The sequence below is a fragment of the Apaloderma vittatum genome, unplaced genomic scaffold, assembly GCF_000703405.1.
Source record: "Apaloderma vittatum isolate BGI_N311 unplaced genomic scaffold, ASM70340v1 scaffold34721, whole genome shotgun sequence".
NCBI classification, from domain to species: domain Eukaryota; kingdom Metazoa; phylum Chordata; class Aves; order Trogoniformes; family Trogonidae; genus Apaloderma; species Apaloderma vittatum.
This window is the reverse complement of record NW_009701373.1, coordinates 15,750-39,836: the sequence shown is the minus strand read 5'-3', so window position 1 is coordinate 39,836 and position 24,087 is coordinate 15,750. Positions and strand designations below refer to the sequence as shown.

The following is a 24,087-nucleotide window of genomic DNA, read 5'->3' as shown; positions in this document are numbered from 1 at the left end:
GGCTGTTAGTATCGCCCAGGCAGGTTTACCCCCTGTCCAGCCTCGGTCCTCCTTAGCCCTGCTGCCCCCGCCGTGTCCGCCGGGGTGGCGCTCAGCTCTGCCGCTGGCCCGAGGGCCCTTTGCTCTGGATCACCTCAGCCTGGCCGCGGCTTTCTTAAACTGCCCGGTGTGCAAAGCTGAAGGCTGAGCTCCTGAAATCCTGCAGTGTAAAACAGAGAATTCCTCCATCTGTCTTACCGGCTTTAACTGTTTCAACACTTCAAAGCCTTTTTCTGCCTTTTTTCACGACGGGTTCTCCCTGTTGGCCTGTGCCTAGCTTTGGCTGCCCGCTCGCTCTGGTGGCGTTTTGTGCAGAATTAATTGCAGCCTTCGGTTCCAGTGGTGTCTGTGCACTTTGTTCGTCAGGCACAGTACCTTGCACCCATCCACGTTAAGCTTTCTCCTGTTTTTTTGGTTTTTTTTTTCCCCTGTTCACATATCATCTCTACCTTGTGAAGAGTGTTTTGAACCGCGATACTGAAGAGTGTTTTGCATTGAGATACAGCGGGCTTGCAGCTCCTCCCACCCAGGAGGAGGGGTAGATTGACAAAGGCACTCTTTTTTTGTTCAGACCTTTGGTGAAACATAGGGTGGAAGTCTCAATGGTATGTGATCCAAATTTGGCAGTGTCCGTAACCCGTGTTATCTTTGTAGATGGTTTTGGAACAGTAATAGAACATTTCTTCAGGGTACAGTGAATGTTGTAGTCCTGGCCACATGGCCAAAAGGCCTGTTCTTAATCAATAGTGGGAAGTCAGGAGTGTGGGATAGGAGGATTCACAAAAGTAAAATTCCCTGCTGTATACGAAGGGCTTTCTTACACTAGAGGGAATAAACTAAGCTTTCTGAGCCTTCTTGAACATTTTTTTTTTTCTTCAGTCATCATACTAGTATTTTTTCTGCTTTTTTTTGTAGTTTAAATTGATCTGGTTTGAGTAGGTAAACATAGTATTTTATACCGTTGCCGATCAGGCCTCATAAGTATTTCCATACAGTGGCTTTAGCATTTGGTTTCTTCACTGAATGCAGCTCAGTTCACCTGGTACATCCTAGGATCAGCTTGTCTTTTCTTCCCCACATGTGACTTAATTGGCATCACATCATTGCCTTGTGGCATCCAGATGTTTTCTCTGTGATTACACACACAGTGCTTCAGATCTTCCTAGTCCCCAGGTGCGTCACCTTGTGCTAGGACCTTCATACCACTAAATTTCGTCCTGTTGGTATCGTTCCAGCCCTGAAAGCAGCAGAGAGCTCCCTGTGCAATAACGTGACCTTCCTCTGTAGGGTAATGTCACAGTCTGTCAGGCCCCTGTGCTCTTTGGCGGTGGGGTTTCTGTTTTGGTCAGGAACCATGTAAAGTGTTAAATAAGCCTACTAACATCAGCATTCTCTGTGGAACTTCACTAGTAGCCTTCGGTCGGCTCTGTGTTTCTTGTTTCAGCTGAGCATATTGATCCTTTTACAGTTATTACAGATTTTAATTAATTTTCCTCATTTGCTTTGTGGCACAATATTGTGTGCTTTTCTGAAGTCGGCGAGGTTTCAACTTTATATTCCTCGTAGCTGTGGTGACAGGCAGCTTCTGGCTGTTCCGTCTCCACTGTAAAAAGCAGCTCAGATAGACTTTCTTGCATAACTTTTTAGAAGGAAATTTCAAGCTGTTAAGCAGTATAAATTGAGACAATATGTAATTTCCCTGGCTAGTATTTTACTATGCTTATTTTCTGTCCTTCCCCCTTAGCTCTCTTATGCTGTAGCTGTTGCACTGGCAGTTCTCAAGATGAAATAGAGCCGGAGAAATAAAAGTGTAGAAGAGTTTGAGTCTTAGGTTTCACCAGAGTGCCTCTTCCTAGGCACATCTTAACTGACATCTTGTTAGGGAGCTTTTGCGTGTCAAAGATCAGAGGCTGTGCTGACACCTTTCTACCACACAGAAAAAAGGAGCAGACAAGGCTGCTGGAGGCAGAGCTCTTTTTTTTCTTTCAGAAGACTGAAGGTAGAAGAGAGATGTGCTGGGTGGAGAGTAACACCTGATCCTCATAACCGTACCTACCACAAATACAGCTGCTGCCTCCCCTTCACCGTTCAAGCCACTAAATCTTCTGTCCCAGCTCACTTGGCGTGCACGGGAAGAGTAATCAAGGTGTATCTGTCTTGTAACACTTGGTGTGTTTAAGAGGTGATTACTGTAACTTGGAAAAATTATTTACCCAAGTCAGGAAATTTTTTCTCTGCAGGGCTTTTATTCTGAATTTCCCTGCTTTTCTCTGTTTCCCTCTAAGGTGGGAAGGTTTTGTGCTGTAGAAGTCCGGTTCTTAAGAGCTTGTGTGCCTGGAAACATTTTCCTAAATCAGGATTCCGTGAAGTTATCTGGAAAGTGTCCTCTGGAAGCCATAAGTAATTCTTAGTGTTTGGTATCAGTATTTGGGGCATGAAGAATGGACAAGAGCACAAGAACCCTTGCCAGAAAAGGAGAGGAAGAAGGAAGGAAAGGCAGCAGTGAAATGGCTTTCCTTTTTTCTGAAGCTGGGGGCTCGAGCTTAGATAGCTCAGCTAGAGATCTTTGAGTGTTTCTTGGACAGAGGAGAGCTGTGGCAGAGAATCTTTCTGCCTGAGACCACAGAGGTTTAAAATGAATACCTGGTGGAATGGTTATTGCTTTCATGCATCTTGGGAGAAAAGGCATTAAAAAAACCCCTTTGTCTTGTGTTGCATAGTTAGACTCCCAACTACAAGAGCATGCAAGTGTACGTCCTAGTTTAACTATTGATATGTACAATAATGTTAAAATACATTCTGTATACAGAGTTGCAGTTGGTATATACCTTATCTGCAGTGGCAGAGTAAACGCATCTTTCACAGTTACAGAAAAGCTAGAAAGTAACCATTGCAATTTAGGATTTATCATGCATTTCCTTGGCAAACAGCTATGGTGGCTTGAAATATTACTGTTCCTCTCCTGGAGGTTAGTGCCCACACGAGGTGTCTTAACCTGCTTCGGTGCTGACCGCTTTCCGTGGCGATTCAAGCACTAACGGTAGTAACAAATAATTAAGAAGCATGGTAACATCTTCAACTAAGTGAATTAATGTGTGTCTCTGGGAGTCCCTTCCACAGTATTTAAGGTTCTCTGGGTATTAAATTGCTCTGTTGCAGAGTTGCTTCTACTATGAAGAGCTTTTAAATAAATAATAGCTCCCAAAAGCTCTTTTGTATGACTTTTATTATCCTCTCAGTGGGGTGCACGGTAAAGGCATACTGACGTCAGTTGGAGGAATTGGTGATTATGTTTTATCCTTAAACTTGAATAAATTTTTTAATAGCTTGAAATACACATGTTTAAGAGTTTTCATTACAGATTTTTAACAACCCCTAAGAAATGTCTGTCACAACTTCATTCTAAGATGATGGCAATTGAAACTTGTTTTGGAAATTCACAGAGTCAATGATTTGAAGACTGGTACACTGGTAGGAACAGACAAATACGGAAACAAATACTATGAAGACAAAAGAAACTTCTTTGGTATGTGTGCTAATGTGAACACCTCCTGACTGAAGCTTTGTATAGCTTGTGTAGTTTCTGGTAGTGAAATAGAATTTGTTGCCCACCTGACTTCCTTGCACTTGATGTGAGCTCGTGTGTCGAGTTTTTGAGAGGGGGCGCTTAGAAATGTTTTGACACCTTCTGCCTCTCCACTGCTTCCCTCAATTCATTTGCAATCAATCAGTCAAATTTTCAGTCAATCTGAAATAACAAATAGGGGATAAAAATAAGCCAAGCAAATGCTCTCTGTGTAGGTATGCCTATATGATAATGTGATTGAGAGCTTAATGTGATCCTTGACCTAAAAGCTAGTAGCTTAACAGGTAAGGAGAGAAAGAGAACTTTAAAACTGCCTCACAGCTGTACTTCTATGATCACTTCAGGGCAAAGAAACACAGGTTAGCTTAAACTTCCTATTACTATAAGCAATGAGATTTTAAATAACATTTGGAGAATACTTGAAAAGGTAGCACCTAAAACAATGGTGGTGACATGTAAGCAATTGACCCGCTAATTAGGCCAGTGTCTGCCCAGTGTACGTTAACTTGTAGGGGACCTGGGGAAAGCAATTGCTGGTAAACATTGCTTGGTAGCTTATATGGATGAAATTTAATTTAATCTCAGGTTACTAATGACAAAGTCCTTTTGGAAAAGACTCCTAATGGGGAAAAAGATGCCCAGACCTGTTCCCCTGCCTGAAAATTTTGTAAATTGCTGTTTCCTGTTACTTATATAGAGGTAATACTTGCTTCTTCATGAGCGTTAGATTCGGCTGTAGAAAAATACAGTAGCAATGGAAATACAGAGAAGACTTAGAAAAATAAAAGCTCTGCTGACTTTGGAATAAGTTCCCATAGTGGTAGATACTTTAGTCAAAATACTTTTCTCTTTGTGTTTTAATGAATTCTCTCCTTTATATGAAAATAATTTATTTTTCTGATCTAATGCAATATTTCTGTTTGTTCATTTAAGGTCGACACAGATGGGTCATCTATACTGAAGAAATGAATGGCAAAAATACATTTTGGGAAGTTGATGGCAGTATGGTGCCCCCTGAATGGTAAACCATTTAGCTTAGTAGTATGGATAGATATCAGTTCTGTAATTGCCTCTATATTTTCTTGTATTACAAAGCAGAAGATTTTTAAAAATTAAGTTTTATGGTAATAAAGTTTTCTTGAATGCAACTATCATATATATGACCAGAAGATTTCAGACTGGTGACTTCTAATTTTGAACTACGTTCATAATACTGTATTGCTCACTGTCTTAACAGTAGCACTCACTGCTTCTTGAAATGAGAAAAGCATTTTGCCAGCCACAGTGAACAGGTCAAGCCAGTCTTCCAGTTTTCCTTATTAGTCGTGATTCCATGTTAATGGTTTCGCAAAGCCTGCAACAGCATTGAGGAGCCAGAGGTAGAAAAAATTTTATTATCCATTCTAGATGAGAGCCTAGAGAGTGTAAGGCAGTGATGGAGCAACATTCCTTAATCTGTAGGTGTTAAGAGCATAATTGTTTCAATTGATGTACTTTGTTACTCTACAAGATGATGAACAGTGAAGGGCTGGGATGCTCAGTATGTTGGCTGCCACTTGACCATAATTTTTCTTAAGGTTTTATTTTCTGTTCATGCATTTCTGTAATAATTCTGTGCAACCTTGAGTTCTAGAAGGTCTCTGGCCACACAGCTCATAACTTTTTTTTTCTCTTCCTAAATAACTTAGGAAAAACACACACCAAATAATGGCATATGCTAGCAAAAATAATGCCTACCCGGTTCTTGAGGAACGTGAATGGTGCTTCAGCCCCAAAGCAAGGAAAGGTGGAGAGGAGTAAGAGGTGCTTGGGTAGACTGAGCATTGGTGAACATTGGCTGTTATTTATTCCTGTGAAGTTCTGTGCCAAGGCTGAGACTGATTTTCTAAACTTCTAAATTGTGGCTCTTATTAGAACACGAAAAATGTGTGAGGAGACTGTCTGGGTAGTCAATTTTGTTTCATATTCTCCAAGCCTTAAAATTATGTTTGATGCAGTTAATGCTTGTTTTCTGTCCTCTCCAGTAAGAGCCTAATGGCACTGTTTTTCAAAAGTGACATTAGAACCTCCAAACTAGCAAGTTTGTGCCAGTGAGGGGCTGTTCCTTGTTACCTGCATAATAATGTTAGTTTTTTTTCTTTGCACATGCCTATGAGTTGTTTATTATGTACTTAAAAATCTTGGTAAAGGGTTTCTTCCTGAATATCAAAGTGATGTTTCCAGGATTAAGTAGCTTGTTTAGATCACATAAATTAGTGAGGTTAGAAAAACTTGTTTTCCTATCAGTACAGGAAAAGTTGACCTAGAAGAAACAGTAAATATTTCATTATTTTCAAAACAGGTTGGTGCAATGGGATATGAAAGGGTGAACAGTCCTGTGTTCTAAAATCTTTTCTTCGGAAACATACTTTTAACATGCTATAGACTTCTTAATTGAGACTGTTAATAAATTTAGAATGTGTGGAATTACTACTGTTAACCAAGAGATTAACTTGGTCCATAGCATGATAGTATCTGTCCTCTCAGTTGTAAAAAAAAGGTTTATTTCTTCAAGCACTATCCTTCCCTTAAACAGATGGAACGGTGAGACAAATTTGATATCCTTGGGTCAAGTGGGAAGTATATGAAGTAGCATTGTAACCACTGGGTCATGATCTGAATACTTCTAAGGTATTCTTGATTCCAAGTTTTAGTTAATTCAGCTCAGTAGAGCAGTTTATGAGTATGTTGCTGTACCCTTTGGAGGTGGAAGCAGGTTTTACTACATTGTTTATGCTGGTGTTCCTTTTGGAAAATATTTTGCAAATGTCATACCTGAAGATGACACTTAACAAAATTGAGGGTTGACACCAAGGCTAACCTAGAGATTTCAGATAATTCTTCTTTAAATAGTAATGCTAACTAGTTTGTAGTGATTTTGTAGTACTCTTCTAAAAATCCTACTGTATGAAAGATTAGACTACTAATTATCCTGCTGATTACACTATTTTCTTGGAAAGTATAGAGAACACTAACAGATGTGCAGGAAAATTACGTCATTTTTTTGCTATAAGTCATCCTACAGGTTGTTTTTCTTAATTTTTCTTGTTGTTGAATACACTGTGCTTCTTGTGCTCAGGCATGTGCCTCCAAGATTGTGAACTATGACTGATTACTGATACACAATCAGGTAGACCTTACTGTGTGTAGTGGAATTGGGTAAAAAAAAAAAAGCATTTTGGTATATTGAAACCAACTGTCGGGAAAAAATAAAATGAGAATTCATTTAGCTACCCTTTACCTTCTGTCAGATACTGGAGAAAAGGAAAAAGCACCAAGAAAAAACACCTCGTGTAATAACATATTGTAGTACAGATTTTCAGAACTACTGAGTATTTTCAGTATTCTGAAATAATTGACGCAATGTCTTTTGACAGCGGATGTACTGAAATCTCAGTCTGAAGGAAATCAAGTGTTGTTTTGACATATGTCTACTGTACAGGGAATTGAGACTGTTGCTTTTTAAAAATGTTGCCAAACCAGAATATGTAGGCTTGTGGGTTTTTGTGATTTTGTTGTGTTATTTAACCTCTTTGTTACTCTGGGTTTTCTCTTTTTATCTTCAAAATCAAGACGTTGGTCTCTACTTCATTTGAGACAAGTTAATTATTTTTTTTTAATTTCCTCAATACTTTTATTGGAAGTGAGGAATATTAATCTTCTTGTAATGCTATGCAAGATACCCGGAACATATTTTTGACCTATGCGAAGATGTGCCAAGTTGGACGGAGCCTTGGGTATCGTGATCTAGTCGAGAGGTGACGTCCCTGCCCATGACAGGGAAGTTGGACTAGATGATCTCTAAGGTCCCTTCCAGCCTAGGCCATTCTATGATTCTATGTCTTTTACACTGTTCAACAGTTAGAAAAGCTGAAACACTTGTTTTGTCTCCTGTTGAGAGCATGTTGTTTGCAGGAACTTAGTACTTCCATTTCTGAATACACTGATCAGATGTGCTCTGTGAATGTATAAATAATGAAGGTTAAATCAGTTTATACTGATGCTTCTGTGCAGTCTATTTAGTGCTTATGTACATGTCTCCGTTACAGAACTACTCTAACTGTTGGGAAGTGTGTTGAGCTCGTTTCTGCTTTATGTTAGGAGGCCCAGTATCATTTTTTTGTTCCTCATTCATATATGTCTCAGCCTAAAAATACTAGTTAGCAAATCACCTCTAGGAGTCCCAGGTGATACACTTTTATACAGCTGGCATATGCTGCTTCATGCAGTCACAACTTACATACAGATACACTCATTAAAAGCAAAGCGTTTATTCTGTTAGCTGAGAAATAATTAAAAAAACAAGCAAGAAGATGATAAATTACTTTCAGGTTTAATACTTTATACTTTTGGCTCTGTTGAAAAGCTTCTGAAAGATTTCAGGGTTGAAAATGTTGACGTTAATCTTAAGAGGAACGTGTGACTGCTTGGGATCGCTGAGCGGTTTGTACATACCAGTTAGGCTACTGAAAGTATTTTCACAGACAAAGAGTTTTCATAGTAAAAACTGGCTGTCTTAAAGATTTACTTGATAATAATGCAGTTTGCTCTTTTCCTGGGGCATGGGCTGTAGGGGTTATAGTTCTCGTCATCCACTCTCCCACCTGGCCAGTAAAAGCAGGCTTGGATCCTCGGTGAGCTGAAGCCTAGGTGGAATGTTCTTGGTCAGGTTTATTAGTAAGGAGATGTGCTTAAAGCAGTGTCACCCACCTTAAAGCCTGCCCAGAGAAGCTTTTCCCACCTTAAAGCCTGCACAGAGAAGTGAAATATTAGAGGTGTAAAACATAGGGAGGTGAATCAAAGACCTTCGTGCTACTCTTTTCATGAATGTTATTACCAGCTGCAGGTTATCTGCACTCATAAGCTTGGCAGCATAGCAAGTTGCCTTGTCTCTCTTCATGATCACAAGAGGCAAAGGAGGAGTGAAACAGGGCAGAGGCAGAGGGCAAGACCCTGCTCTTCTGACACCTGCAGCCTCTTGCTTTATGGTGTGCTGGAGGAGAGCCATGGGCAGGGTCAAGTCCACATTATCCTAGCGCTGAGAAGGAAGGGTGCTGTCCTGAGAAGTACAAAGAATTGCTGTCTGCACTCATGCTGAGTGAGTCTTCCTTTCGGCTTATTACCAGAAAGTATAACATTTGACTCTGGGTACAATCCTCTTGAAAAAAAAAAAAAACTAACCCAAACACAAAGACCAGTGGAAGAAACCTGGGGAAGAGCAGCAAGAACAGTCAGACCTCCGAGGACATTTGGGAAGATTTTTTTTTTTTTTTAAAAAAAAAGGAAAGGAAATGACCATGGATATAATCTTGAAGTATTTAATCTCTTGCAGAAAGGAAAGGCACGGTCTGTCTTCCACAGGTAGATGGGTAGGATAAGAAGTGGCAAATTTGTTACAGAAGGAGTGAAACAGATTGGTCATAGCTGTCCTTACCACTAAAAAATTCTGCTCATCTTCACTGGCATAACTTGGTTTGGGAAGACGAGCAAGCCAGTCTTAGAGCAACTCCATAACAATTTAAGCAGGCGTCTACTGAGAGTGGTGTGGGTGTAGCTGGTACTTGCTGGGGCCTAAAACATACACAGAGTGTCTAAATCCCTTCCAGACTTGTGTTTCCTGGTTCTTTGATGCTCACATCTAAGGGCTTATTGGTTATTTCCATTGAAAGAAGGTAAGGGCAGAGGAATGACTATCTTAATGTCCTTAATCTGCTTGGGGTCAGCGGAGAGAGTAGCATTTTTTTTAAAAAAATAATAATTTCAGTACCAGTCTTGATTTTTAGCTTATGTTCACATCTCATGCAGAAGTTCCCTATGAGTCTGCTAATTCCTGCAATGGGCTCCTATCTACTATTCAGTGATCAGGGTACTCCTATAGTTAAAATTGGGAAGAGCTTGAGTTTACATTTGCATCGCATTCAAAGCCTTTCCTGGCTGCCTGCACACTGTTCGTTTACCATTTATCTGGTTTCATGGAATTTGGTTTGTGTCTTGGCCAAATACTTTGCAAAAACAAATTGACAACTGCTGTATGTATACAAACTAGTTAAAAATAATTTGCTTTTTCAGTATGTTGTGTCCTCTAGGAAAAGAAGAACTATAATTTGAGAACAGATTTTTCCTTTGGCAGGCACACTTCATTTTGCCAACTCTGTCCTATGTATGTATAATATCAGTCCTGTACTTTGATGTTTATTTCATTATGATACAAATCTGACATATTTGGAAGGAGATTCAGGAATGCTAACTTCATACAATGAAATATTTAAAATATAACTTCAGCTTAATAATGTGCATCCTCTTTTTTAGTTGATCTGACAGCTGAAGGAGGGAGGAATTTAGCATCCCTGTTCGGTCCCCAAATCATCTCTAAGGTCCCTTCCAGCCTAGGCCGTTCTGTGATACTGTGTTCTCAGACTTAAAGTGCCAACATACCAAGAAATATAAAACAGTGTGCTATTCTCCTGTAGAATTGCTGCTTTTCAAGTCTGCCTCCAGAAAATGAAACAGAGATTGAACAGAAAAGGGAAGGCCGGGGGGGGGGAGGGGAGGGAGAGTGGTAAAATTTCTGTCCTTTCAGTAGCTTCACAATAAATTTGTGGAGTTTGTAACTAAATTAAATGCTAGTGTGATGTTTTCTGGTAAATGGGATGCTGTCTCATTGCTGTCTCTTTTGTCTTCTTGCAAGATGGTTAACTTGTTGAAAAAAGTGGATGCTAACAAGTTGGCAAACATCCTGAACTTACGTAGATGGTGCCTGAACCTTGCAGATGCACATATGGTAGTAGCTACGGAGTTTGTGTAGCATTGGTTCTTGTTTGACAGCTTGTGCATCATGTAATTGGCTCCAGTCCCTCATAGCTTCAGTTCGAAGTCTCCTTGCTTTTAAATATTTGTCTAAGACTTGGGAGAAAATTCTACATAGTCTCAAGAGCATTTGAAGATATTTCAAGGTGTCTTTCCTGAGTTTACCCAAGGAAAAACCTGGAGGCTTTGCTACCCTCAGTCTGCCTGCCAGTGACTGCTTTCTGATTCAGGAAGCTGCTTCAGCCTCTTCAGAGCCTTTGCTATCCTCCTGATTTTCTTTGTTCTAAGTTGTCTGCTCCTTTGTAGGTTTTAAGTCATTAATTGCTTTTGAATCTGTTTTTCCATGCATGGATTTATAGGCAGAGTTTGTATAGAAATCTGGCCATCTGCAAGACGTCAAATCTCTTTATTCAGACTGTTCAATCTAGTGCATGAAAAGCTTTTCATGTGCATCTGGGAGTAGAGCCTATGAGACATCAGGGCTTCAAAGGACTCTTTGAGGGAAGTTGTCAAGGGAAAAGTCTTCCTAAAATAAAGTTTTCAGATTTTACATATTTTTTCTGAAGTGGAGAGTGGGAGCTTTTTTTTGAGAGAACAGACTCTTTGCAAACTGAAATGCTTTTGTAAGGCACATGTTGGGCTTCTAAGAGCAATCTGTTGTGACCAGACTTAAGCCCTGAGACTCTTAAATATAAGCATAAATAATAGCTAGTGGAGCTCTAGATGAACTTTGGAAATCTCTTTAGGTATTTCAGTCACACTCATGTTCAGATGAGGTGGCCCAGTGCAACATGAATGGGAAGGTGATCCCTCTCCTCTTTCCCCAACTCTCCTATGTAAATCTGGTATCATCTGAAGTAATGCATTTCCCACTGCTGTGGAAAACTGACCGTACTGACATGTCTCATAAGTGAGCAATTTTATTTCTACTTTCTAGTGAAAAAGTGAAATTTAAGGAATGGTTTTGCTAATCTATTTAAATTTCAGCATGGTTTTGTATTGATATTGTAGAACTTCTGAAAATCCCGAAAGCAAATACATTAATTACTCCACAATACTGTGTATTTGAAGACTTCATGGATTTAGCACTAGAAAAGCTACAGAACAGTAGTTTAAATGACAGAATAAAACTATTCTGTTAAATGAGTAAATAAGTCAATATCATGATGATTTTTCTGATGTTTCAAGCAGCAAATGTACAATATAAATGCGCTTCTGATGGCAGAGGTGCCAGACATCATGCAAGCTTGAAATCTAGTTGATTTCAACTGTGCCTTAATACAGTTTCTGGGCTCCACCTGCTCCAGCCTGTCTGTCAGGGTCTTTGTAACTGCATTTCTGTCTGAAAAGACCATTTTTTGTTTGTCATGTTGGTGTATACGACTCAGGGGGAGTGTGAGGACGGTGAGGCGTGGCGAGAGGTGCATAAGCAGGGGTTTGTTTGCAGGACCCCTATCCACTATGACCAGAAGCACCACTGGGCGAAGGTGTGTGAGCAAAAGCTGCCTCTTTGTATTATGGCAAGCGATTTTGAAAAGCTGAGGCTCCTCTGATACTGTGAAGTATTTTGCCATGCAGTATACTTCAGTCAATATTGGCAGAATTTATATGAATCTGTGGATTGTTTTTTCCCCGTCTGTGCCCCAGACTGTGTGCTACTTTGTTTTAGCAATGGAGTGCTGGTTTTTTGGGTATGATCCTACCTCTTTTTGGGTATGATCCTACCTCTGTCAAATTACAGTGCTTCTGCCAACTTTGGTGCTAGCTCAGGTGGTGTGAAGCACACTCATACACAGATTCTTCTAATGGGTGTGAAATGAGAGAGGGAGTTCCCCTAAGGTCAGAGCTTTGTGTGATGTGACGTGGGCATTTGGGAGGCTGGTAATACCAGGTTTAAAATTGAGCAAGGCTCATCCTGCATCCTCAGACCACATGGTAATTAGTAGTGCTATGGGGATGCCTTCTTCCAGGCAGAAGTCATGACCTAAAACATTCTTTTTTTAACACAAGTAGTGGAAAATACTTACTTCAAGTGATACTAGATTTACAGAGGTGGGGTGGAGAAGAGGGATCCCCTTCTCATTCATGTTGCATTAGGTCGCTTAATCTGAACATGTGTATAACTTTGAAACTCCTACGTGGATCATTTCATCATCATCATCATCATCATAGAATGGCCTGGGCTAGAAGGGACCTTAGAGATCATCTAGTCCAACCTCCCTGTCATGGGCAGGGACGCCACCTCTCGACTAGACGAGGCAACACATGGGGACCGAGCAGGAATTGAACCCACGACCTTGGTTTTGTCATTGTTGTCAGCACCGCGCTCAAACATAGGAGGCCATCCTTTACCTCTAAACAAGGTTTTCTTTGTACTTTTAAAGGATCTTATGATTCCATCTGGTTTTGTATTCAAACCAGTTTCCTAGCAGTCCTTAGTCCTATGTGTGGTTTTCATTGGTGTTGTTTGGTTTTCACTTACAGAAAATGAACATGTGGCTGTCATTTTTTAAAGTGAGATTTTGATCTAAAGTTATATCCAAAGCTGTGATTTTTTTTCTTTTCCTGAAATAAATGTCTAGAAGCTATTTGTCTGAGAAGATAATTAACCTTCTGTAGGGCTCTTCAGACTTAGAATATACTTGTCAGTCTATTTCTCACTATGTTTATTGTGGTTTTATTTTGCTGTATCAATAAATGTGTCTTGCTAAAGGCTGAAGATGCAATTTTTAGGCTTTCTAATATCAACTGGAATAGAAGACTTCTTATTTTTAGATTAAGTCTTCAGCAGAAGCTGATTAGCAGAAGCCTCTTTAACTCTACATCAGTAAAAAAAATACATAAGCTTGCAAAAAGTTAGAGCTTCACTTCTGTCATAACTGCATACTGTATGAAGTATGCGTAAACCGACAGATAATTAAAGTGTTATTCAGGTTTGAAAGTTGCTTTGGGCACTGAAATAGTGATGGGATGAAATCAATTCAGTTGATCCCTGCTGTAGTGTTTCAGTAAATTGTTATGGAAAATACTTTGCTTGATCATTAATGTTGTGTGCACAGGGGAGGATTGACATTTAGTTCATAGGTAAAGGATAATCACTGTAATAGCTTGGTAATTACCCCATTACTGATTGGTATTAATAATTGGATGTTTACTGACTGTGCAATAAATGTGATTATTTTAGGTCAACCTGCATCATTAATCTATATCCCTGGTGGTAGCCTCATGAATGCTTTGGAGATGGTATCGAAATAGTTGCGCAGCATAATCTTTTGGCAATAAAAACCCCAAACAACTACATACCGAAAAAACCAAACCAAAACCCAATAAAAATTCCAGACAGCAAAACCTTGCAGTTTTGTCATCTGTAGTGCCTACCTTGGCCTGACTGTCTGGTTAAGGCCATACAGACACATACAAAATTAAACACTCTCTGCCCAAATACTAAGCGTACAGAGGAACAAGACATTCGAACTCAGGTATGTTTTTAGTTGCTTGGAAGCGGAACCCTTATTTATCAGTTATGTTTGTATAATTACTTAAAATCAGTATCCTGTATTTCCCCCACCACCACCTCAAAATAAATACTTTGTGTCCCTTTGGAGAAGTCAGGAGGAAGACTTGTTTATGGATCATATAATGTTCCTTAATAATAATGTGTCTTTTTCCTCTTAAGGCATCGCTGGCTTCATTCAATGACGGATGACCCTCCAACTACTCATCCACCAGTTGCTCGTAAATTTATCTGGGAGAACCATAAATTCAATCTGAGTGGCACTCCCGGACAGTACGTACCTTACTCTACTACTCGCAAGAAGATACAAGAGTGGGTCCCACCTACAACAGCTAGCAAATAACAAATGTGACATGCATCTGCCTTGGCTTTCAGTGTAAATTGTATTTTCACTGGTTTTGTTCAAAATAAAAGCCTCCTGTAACAGCTGTAGTTTAGTTTATTGAATTGGGAGGCAAACAAGTGAGAAAACATTGGGAAGAGGTAGAGAACAGAATACATAACAAGTCTTAATCTCGTCGAGGTATTGGTCTTTTTATCGTAGAATCATAGAACAGTTTTGGTTGGAAGAGACCTTCAAGATCATAGAGTCCCACTTTTTCCTAGCCCTGTCAACACCCATAATCCATGTCCTTCAAGGCAATGTCAAATCATATTGTCAGTGGCTATTGTCTTCACATAAGCAGCCCTAAAAATCTTTTTTTTAGCATGACAACTATTCCTGTGCTAGTCACTTGCCACATTTATGCTATTCAATAGAATACAAATATAAATTTGAAATACAGGATTCTCATCTTGAACATTATCCTACTATAGTCTCTGTGTGGCAAATAATGAACTACTTGTGCTATTTTAGGAAGCCAGTTTTTTTAAATATTTATAAGACAAGTTAGAATAATAAGGCCAATCAAGGATTATAGGTTTTGTTCATAAATTCTTTGTGCATGAGTATGCAAGCATTGCTGTATTACAGTGTAGTACGATACATAATATAAAACTTGTAAGGCTACAGTCATCAAATGACATCTCAGCCCCTAAAGAAACTCAGCCGTAAGCAAAGGGCTCCCTGTCACAAAAATCTTTTTTGTTACTTTTGTGTTACTGAGATTCGTTAGAACATGTTCTCACAGGATTTGGGATGGGCAGTTTGCACTGTTGCAACAAAACTTTAAAGGTCTTTGAAAGTTTGAAAATGCGTACTGTTGTGAGAGACGGAGAAGTAAAATGTAACAGAACCTGTTCATATTTCAAAGTGTTGGTGGGGCTGTGGCTTTTTTTCTGTATCTTGTAGTTGATTGATTCTTATTACAGCCTGCTACTATTTTTTAGCAGAGCTGCGCTCTTCACAAGGCTTCCTGTATCTGATGACCTGGTCTGTAGATAACTGATGGTGGTGAGATGCCCACCCAGCCCCTCATTCATTCCACCCCCTCCATTGGATGGGGGAGAACACAGCTCATGGGTTGGGATAAAGATGGGGAGACTGTTTGCTGGTTACCAACATGAGCAAAAGAGACTTGACTTGCTGCTCCCTACAGCCAGCTGAAAGGAGGTTTTAGCAAGGTGGGGGTCAGTCTCTTATTCCAAGTAACAAGTGACAGGACAAGAAGAAATGGCCTCAAGTTGCAGCAAGGAGAGGGTTAGATTGGAAATTAAGAAAAATTTTTTCACTGAAAGAGTGGTTAAGCGCTGGAACAGGCTGCCCAGGGAAGTGGCTGAGTCATCATCCTGGAGGTATTTAAAAGCCGTGTCAATGCTGTGCCCGGGGACCTGGCTTAGTGGTGGACCTGTCATTGCTAGGTTAAGAGTTAGACTTGATGTTAAAGGTCTTTTCAACCTCAACAAATCTGTGGTTCTCTGACTTGAAAATGTGCATAGTGAGAAACAAAGGCAAAAATTTACAAACCAACACTTTCCCCTGGCCAGGCTCAACTTCACGTCTTTGTTCCTGACCCCTCTGCCTGCCCCCTGCAGTGGTGCTGGACCGTGGGTGTTGTGGTCAGTCCATAACAGCTCTGCTGCTCCTTCTTCGTGCATTCCCCCACCTCCAGCATGGGTCTTCCCCGCGTGATAAACCCGCTCCAGTGTGGGCTCTCCGCAGGCTGCAGTTCCTGTTGGACAATACCTGCCTGCTCCAGTGTGGGCTCCTCCTGGGGCTGCCGGGATTCTCCCCTTTGGCACCTGCAGAACCTCCTCACCCTCCTCCTGCTCTCACCTTGGTGTTTTTGTGGCTGCTGCACGCTTCTCTTCCCACCCTCTTCTCCCTGTGCAGTGTTTTTGTCGTTACTTAGACGCTATTTCCCAGAGGTGCTGCCATGTCTGGCCTGGGGCACCCCTGGCCTCCCCTCACGAAGGTGACCCTGCAGCCCCTGGCAGCACCCGTGCTCTGTACACTAATTAATAAAAATTATCTTATGAGTAAGAAGGGTTTTGAACATAGTATGTTCTTGCTCTTGCCTGTGAAGAAGATAAAAAAATACTATTTCTATCCCCAGTAAGCCACCCTAGCGGCTGCACTGCTGGCTCTGTACTGGCTTCTTGTCATCCCCACCTGACTGGGTCACTTAACCCCCAGTTGCTTCCTTTTTAAATCAAATTCTGGATTAATTAGTTACTTAAAGGTGTTTTGTTTGGTTTTCTCTTAGTTTTAATTGCCTTAAGCTAGTTCTAGTCTTTAAATTATTAGGAAGTAACACTTAGTGAAATCTCCAAACCAATCCAATTAAAAAAAGGTAATGTTTAATTTCCTTTAAGTCAACGAAAGCACAGAGCACAGATGAAAAGCAATTTGAGCCATACCGAGCAGCACACATGGAAAGGACTCCTTCACGTTTTTCATCTTGATAGATTACTTGCCCTTAAGAACCAAGACTGCCCCAGGCTGCTGAAGAGCTTCATTACTGACACTCATCTATACGCGCCCTGTGGGCACAAACCTGGGTAGAGCAATTAACTCTGTTAGTTCTAGCTTCTACTTCTTTTTAATCAATTTTCTCCGTATTTCATTCCTCTCCCTTCTTCATCCTGTGGTTGGTTTGGTTTGAAGCCTGAACACCTGGCAGTAGGTACAGCTGGGGATGAGCCTCAGTATTCAGGGGACAGGCACGAATGTGGTAACTTCTTACACCTGTGCTGAAGAAAGAGGCCTCAGAGTTGGTTTGTTGTCAGCTGGAACAGAAACGTTGAGGGAGCAAACAGTTTTGAACAGCTTTTTGTGCAGCAATACTCCACTAAAAGGCAGGAAAATGGGCTTGTCCTATACCACTGAAGCAAGCCTAGGACTCAGCAGTTTGGTTTGGAAAATACCATCAATCCTGTTTCTGGAGAGGACAGAAAATGGCTCTTCCTGCTTTCCTCAGCACAAAGCTGGATTTTAAATGCAGAATTTCACTGACATCTCTTGTAATATTGCTTCTCCGAGATAGATTGCATAAGGCATGTACAGAAAATAAAGCATATGCAGAAAAATCAGCGGTTTTCCACAGGGCTCTCTGTAAATGCTTCTGCAATTCAGTCTTTTTATCAGCCACCTCATTCACTTACGGAAGCTCACCTTTGCTGATGGCATCTGCCTCCATATCCGGGCTGAGTTGCTTTCCAGTCTAAATGACATTTTAAATGACAAGCTGGCCAAGAGTCACAGCAGATGGTGTCTTCAACCAAGTGCAACTGAAGCACTGGCAAGAATATTCCCGTTGCACTAAATGTGAGTTTTAAAAGAAACAACTTTCTGACATTGGAACCATCTCATTAAAAGGTGCAGCAGAGTGCTGAAACTCACTTTTATTTTAAAATTTTGCTTTTAACAGTAGCTTCCCACTTCCCAACGGTCCGGTTGAGCCCTTCACTGTAGCTGCCTCCAAGCTATTGCTGTGCTGACAGCGTGCTCGGCTCAGCCTCGGGCATTGGCCTGGAGCCCTTCGCTCAAGGGGGCACCGCATCCTCCCTCGCTGCTGCCTGGGGCTGTGCCTCTCTGCCCCACACAGCTGAGACTGGCTGTGAGACACTGGGGTGGAAAGTCACCGAGGAAGAAGCTTCAGGAGACCATCTCCTCATGCAACAGTAGGTCAGTACTGGGGCGTGTAACACGGCTCTGCAGCCACAGCAACCCGCCACACCGAGCGAGCCGGCGTTGCACAGCAGGATGTGCTGCCCAGTCCCATCACCGGGGTTGACTCTCTGCCAGCAGAGAGCTTCTCCAGACCCTGGTAGTCCAACAGCACAGGTCAGCACAACACAGCATTAAAGCAAAGAGTGGGCTCCATCAACAGGATCCGTTGGCAGCACATCGCTCACTAACTCCAGCTTTTGATCTGAAGACCCCAAAATCGCCCTGGCTGCGTAGAAGCAGGTGGAGGTTGCGTTGCAGACAGAAGACCTGTGCTGTGGGTGAGTACAAACAACACTGTTCCATGCTCTCAGGACTTAACTATCAGCCGTGATGCTGGAAGCAGCTAATGAAGTCACCGTAGCTCGGTTTGGCAAAACATTACTTCACCAGACAAGATGTAGGAGAGGGGCAGAACCAGTATCTCACTGAAGAGTTTGCAGCATAGAATCATAGGGTGCGTTGGGTTGGAAGGGACCCTGAAAGGTCATCCAGTCCAACCCTCCTGCAGTAAGAAGGAACATCTTGAACTAGATCAAACAGCTCACAGCCCCATCAAGCCTGACCTTAAATGTCTTCAGGGATCGAGCTTCCACTACCCCTCTGGGCAATCTGTGACAGTGTTTCACCACCCTCATAGTAAAGAACAGAGAATTAACATTTCATAACCATTTCTAGCTACATCAAAAGGAGAAATCATTGGCAGGTGAGGACATCCTAGACTATTTAAGAAAGCTACCAAGAGAGGAGGTCCTTTCTGCCCAATCTGTGCTGTACTACTGGCTCTGTACACTCTGCCCACCTGGCAACTTGAGGGCACGCTGAGAACATTCAGATACCATGTCATATTTCTATGTCATATAAGCTCAGGCTCTAGTTTTTGGGATGTTTCCTGCTAAGGTTGATGCTGGGAAGCAGTCGTGAGTGGAAATTACAGGAATTATTGTTTTGGATACAATTGGAAGTCATCAGCCCAGAAAGATGGGGTGTATATTTTCCACAGCTGTGATGCATTCAAAGGGAAACCTTTGAGTTACCAAATCTGTGGGGCTTATTATTCTGCTGGCAACCAAGGGAGAGAGAGGGAAGAGATCCTTGCTTTGCTAAGAGGTTAAAACAACTGCAAGTCTAAATGTTCTCCTCCCTTCATGTGGTGTTTGCAAAAGTGGGTACTTTGAGGTGTGGGGGAGAGTGTCAGCCTTTAAGTGGCACTTCAGGCTCCTCACACAAACCCCACAGTAAATGCCATGTTGCACGAGGGTGAAGCCTGTCTCAGTGGAAGAGATCAGGGCAACGTGTGTCAGCGGGGACATGCCCAGTGGAGATTTCCTCCCCGAGACCTGCTGAGCTCTGAACACCACCCTCCGGTTCCCAAGTGGAGCATGGCCCATGCACCAGAGCTAACGGTGGCTCTTGCTTCCAGCCGAATTTCAGCAAGGAGTTCAGGGAAGGGAATGCTTTGCTGTGCATGCCATTCCCAGCTGCCAGCAGCAACACCAACATGCTCGGCCTGCAGAGGATCTTGGAGCCTCTAGAGACTTCGCTTTGCTGAAGAGCCAAACATTTTGAGTTGCTTGAACCCACGTAACATCATTTCCCAGCCTGACGAGTTTTATAGGTGCTCTTAGCTTTGTTCACATACAAAAAACACAGAGGGAAGAATGAAAGCAGAATTTTGAGATAAAAAGCAATGTTTTCAAAATTTATATATGTAATAATTACCTGTAAGACAGTTTCGTTTTTTGAAAAAGCACTTTAAGACTTTGATTTATAATTTCCTCATGCGTTTTACTTAGAGGTTTTGATTCACATTTTTTCTCCTATTAAATATCAACAGAGTGAAATAAATCAGAAGAGGAATTCATGTGTGATAAACAATACGTGTGTACACGAATGAACATAGATAAACTTTTAGTAGGAAAAAGAAATACAAAATTTAAAGACTATATTTAGTTGGAAATTTGCATCACAAAGTTTCCAGCACAATACTAAACTTGCTTGGTCAAATTATGTTGGTATGTAATACAAGTTAAAAGCTGATACTCTATTCAGAGTTTCTTGCTTGTTAATTAAAATCATGAATCATTTAATTTAGATCAGTTTATCCAACACTGCAAACCTGCTAAGGCAGAAGAGACTGATTTTGGTGTTACAAATAAAACTTCTATTGTGTGCACATGAGCAAAAATAAGAGTTGTTGGCCAATTTTTAAGCAAGTGTTTAGAGCAGGAGCAATAATTACAAGACAGCTTCACAAATTGCTTCTAAAATCTAAGTGGTTTGGAATTTGTTCTCATTAAGAAAGATATGCAGCAAACTAAAATTTTAGGAGCCTATCTTTTTCTTTCTGTAAATTAGCCACAAAACCCCTACATTATTATCTTAGTGTAATTTAATTTCTGGTAATAACAACAGCAGTTACAAAATCTATTTAAATAATCTGTACTACTGTTAACATCACTTAAGCAAATTGCAGCTCAAGAGACTTCTGTTTTACATTGCTTTATATTGCTAGAATATTTTATCTATGTCTTTCTGTCTGTGGTATCATTTTTTTCCCACTCCTCTAATGGATTACTCATTTTTTTCCTGTGATACATATTTTAAATATTACTTTTAGGGCGAGGGGTTGTAGGACTATTTTATATCCTTCATAGCCCAAAGGATTTTTAGTTGATGGAGTAACAATCCATCAAACACAGTCGGAATGTAACAGATGAAGTCTCATGTGGTTGAGCGTTCAGAGAGACAGGCCTATTAATAGTTTGTTGTTTGAGGGTTGCCATCCGTAAAAAATGCAATGAGGCAAAACCAAATTCAGCAATATCTGTCTGTGTGGCGCTTCCCTCGTGTCTTGCGGGGAAACAAGGCCAGAGGAAGCAAGAAAACCATAGCATGTTTTAATTTGAGGCAGCTGTGTCAAAAAGGAAAAGGATTTCTTTACTCCTGTTGGTGAGTTCATGGAGCTGCTTTCCTGTACAAATTAAAAAAGCCAAGTGCGAGGGTTTTATGGCATGAACCTCAGGTACACCTCGCTCGCCCACAACTCAGCAGTAAGACCTCTCCTGGCACAAGTGAGATGGTTTTTGTTGTTTGGCACACCTCAGCTTGACCTTGAACATCTCCAGCCTGACCTTCAGGTCTCTGTGGGACCCAGCCTAAGGGTGTCTCGGGCCACTTGGCACAAAAATTCCCTGAGAGAGAGACCTCTCCGCCCCTGGCAGGAGAGATCACCTCTGAATCTCAAACTGAACCTCGTCACTGTGGGTCTAAATCAGGTGCCTACTCCTGGCAGCACGCTTGGCCTCCTGGGTGTATCCAAGCTTAATTTCAGGATGTCTGTGCCCCAGAGAGCCCATTATTAATGTGAATCTGTGCAGAAGAGCAAGTCTGAAACCAGAAACAGAAGCTGATGAGGGAGTTGTGCTCTTTCTTCTGTTTCGTGGACAGGAGGAGATGCAGGTGACACCAAGAGCTTTGCCTCGCACCCGGAAGTTGTGGTGGCTTCAGAGGTCTCTCCAGCTGGAATCTGTCCTGGCAGTTGGAAAACACACCTCTCCATTCAAGAATCTGCAATTTTCTGTGAATAATTATTAAAACAGAGGACAAAACCGCTGCCACTAAAATAAGCCTGTTACAGATCATGGAGAGGGAGCATATGCTTTGAGTGATAGAATCACAGAACAGTTTCTGTTGGAAGAGACTTTCAAGATCATCAAGTCTGACCTTTGCCCTAGCCCTATCAACACCACTAAACTGTGTCCCTCAACACAACATCCATCCTTCTCTTAAACATCCCAGGCAGGGGTGGAACTGCCCAGTCACACACGGGACCTACAGATGCTGGAGGTCAGGAGGCGTCTGAAACAGACCCCGGACATCTGCACTGGCGTCAAACACCGGCGTGAAGGCTACTGAATCCTGCCAAGCTGACTGAGGAGCAAAACCTCCCAAGAATGATACAGGAGAAGGAAATCTCCACCAGACTTGCAGGAAGATTTGCTACTTGCCCTTGAATTTCTCTCTCTTCCATAAAGAAACCCAACTACCAAAGCACCCTTTAAAAGCAAAGCCTGCAGAGAGGATGGTGACACTGTCCTGAAAGGGGGAGACAGAGCTTTCGGAAAGGAGCTGCTCGTGGATGCTGCCGGCCTCTTACTGCTAAGTCTGAGAATCAAAGAACCTGCGAAAAATCAGACCCAGAATGGCAGACAAATTAACAGTATCAACTCACATTTGTATATTTAATGAGCAAGAAATCAAATCACTAGAAGTAAAACAAGATTTAGATTTCCGATATTAAAGTGTAAAAATTCAAATTTTTTACTCATTTGAAAAAGGAAGAGTTAGAGGAATATCTGACTTTATTTCTTCTGCCTTAGAAAAAGCTTTCTTTACTTGCTCAGTATCAGCTGTGAGAGTTAAAGCCTAAGGGAGAGTCATATGGAGCTGACACTGACTCAGACACAGGGCTGAGATAAAAGCCATGGACTGCAGGTCAGGACATAATCTTACACTGTCTGAAATAGTTCAGTCTGAAGGTATTAGTACTTTTAAAATTTTTATTATTTTTTAGCTATCACATTGAAAATCAACCTGGTTTTCCTTTAACTCTTGCTGTTTAATTTGCATGTCCCTCCAGTGGGATTTGGTTTAATTTTTGTAAATGAGCTTTTTCACTTTGGGGCTCTCTGTCCTGCAGTGCTGTTGCTGTAAACACTAACAGGAAATGTCAACTGTCAAATGTGTGTTTGATCAACTTCAAATTATTTCTAATGGACTTAAATGAAGAACTTAAAATAATTTCTGATGGATCTTTTCCAACTTTTTTTTCTTTAAAAAAATTTCCTTACATGTCTATTAGTCTTTGGGCTTTTAAAGCTTGATTTGGCCATTAAAGTTTAGGTTGAAAAGCTGCAACAGAAACCGACGTGTCCTGGCGGAATTGCTTCAAACTGCGTAGTAAATTGCAACGTGTCTTGTGACACATTTAAAAGTACAGAGCTCCAGAGGGCAAAAATTAATTCCGCATCCAACTAGTACTCGCTGTAACCAATTAGCAGAGCTGAATTAAAAATTAAAGTAAGCACAGCTTCCTTTTTCGCACTCATCAAAGTGGATTGCAAAACTTGTGGTAGGTGGGCAGGCAGGCAGGCACCCGGTGGCACAGGGGCTGGGACCCGGAGCTCTGTGTGTGCCCCAGGGAGGGGCAGCTCAGGAGATGTTGGTGTTGGCTTCCGCTCAGCACCATGGCTGGGCTGTCCCACAGCCGTCTACGGTTATTTACATCTATAGCCAACAAAACCAAGGCACAGAGATGGATCCCAAATGTAACATCCAGCTTCGCCTGGTGATTGGGGAACCGTACTACCCGCTGGACCTGGATCTGTGTGCGTTGTCACTGCCATGCTCACATGAATCCACAGCAACAACTCCGCCACGGTGCTCACATCGCTGGGAGTGGGCTACCTGGCTCTGCTTACCATGCACACCTCTGTCCTGAATCTGTCCTTGTGGCAAGGTGCCAGCCACCCACTCGTATCCGAACAAGTATCTAGAGCATTAGAGCATCTGAGCATCTATCAATCAATTAATCTATCTATCTATCAATCTATCAATTAGAGCATCTATCAATCTAGAGCATTAGAGCATCTATCGACTCTGTGCTGATAACAGCGTTCATCCCCAGAGCTGGAAAACTTCTCTGAAGCACGATCATCTCTGCTGCTCGCTACTTACCACCGCAGCTTACAAAAGAAAGGACAGAAAAGTAATTGCTGTGTAACCCACACCATAGTGGCCACCTCGCAGCTACAACCTTACCACAGCTACAACCTTACCACAGCTACAACCTTACCACAGCTACAGGGGCCTGGCTATGGCCCCGTCACCTACCTGTGCTGCAGCTGGAGCCCTGCTTGTGGCGGCTGAAGAAAAGCATGAACTGGTTTCCAAAAATCAAACACCAAAACAGTGAGCACCTCCATCGCAGCC

The 24,087-nt window shown here is 41.6% G+C and overlaps 1 protein-coding gene across 1 annotated transcript; it reads left to right on the top strand.

Annotated features, from left to right (window-relative positions):
- Positions 1-3,468: 3,468 nt before the first annotated feature.
- Positions 3,469-14,408, top strand: NDUFA12 (NADH dehydrogenase (ubiquinone) 1 alpha subcomplex, 12; the record flags this gene model as incomplete). Its single annotated transcript, XM_009879124.1, has 3 exons — positions 3,469-3,565; positions 4,559-4,646; positions 14,148-14,408. Coding segments are annotated over 3 exons (366 nt in total), but the record flags the coding sequence as incomplete, so codon positions are not given.
- Positions 14,409-24,087: the final 9,679 nt, after the last annotated feature.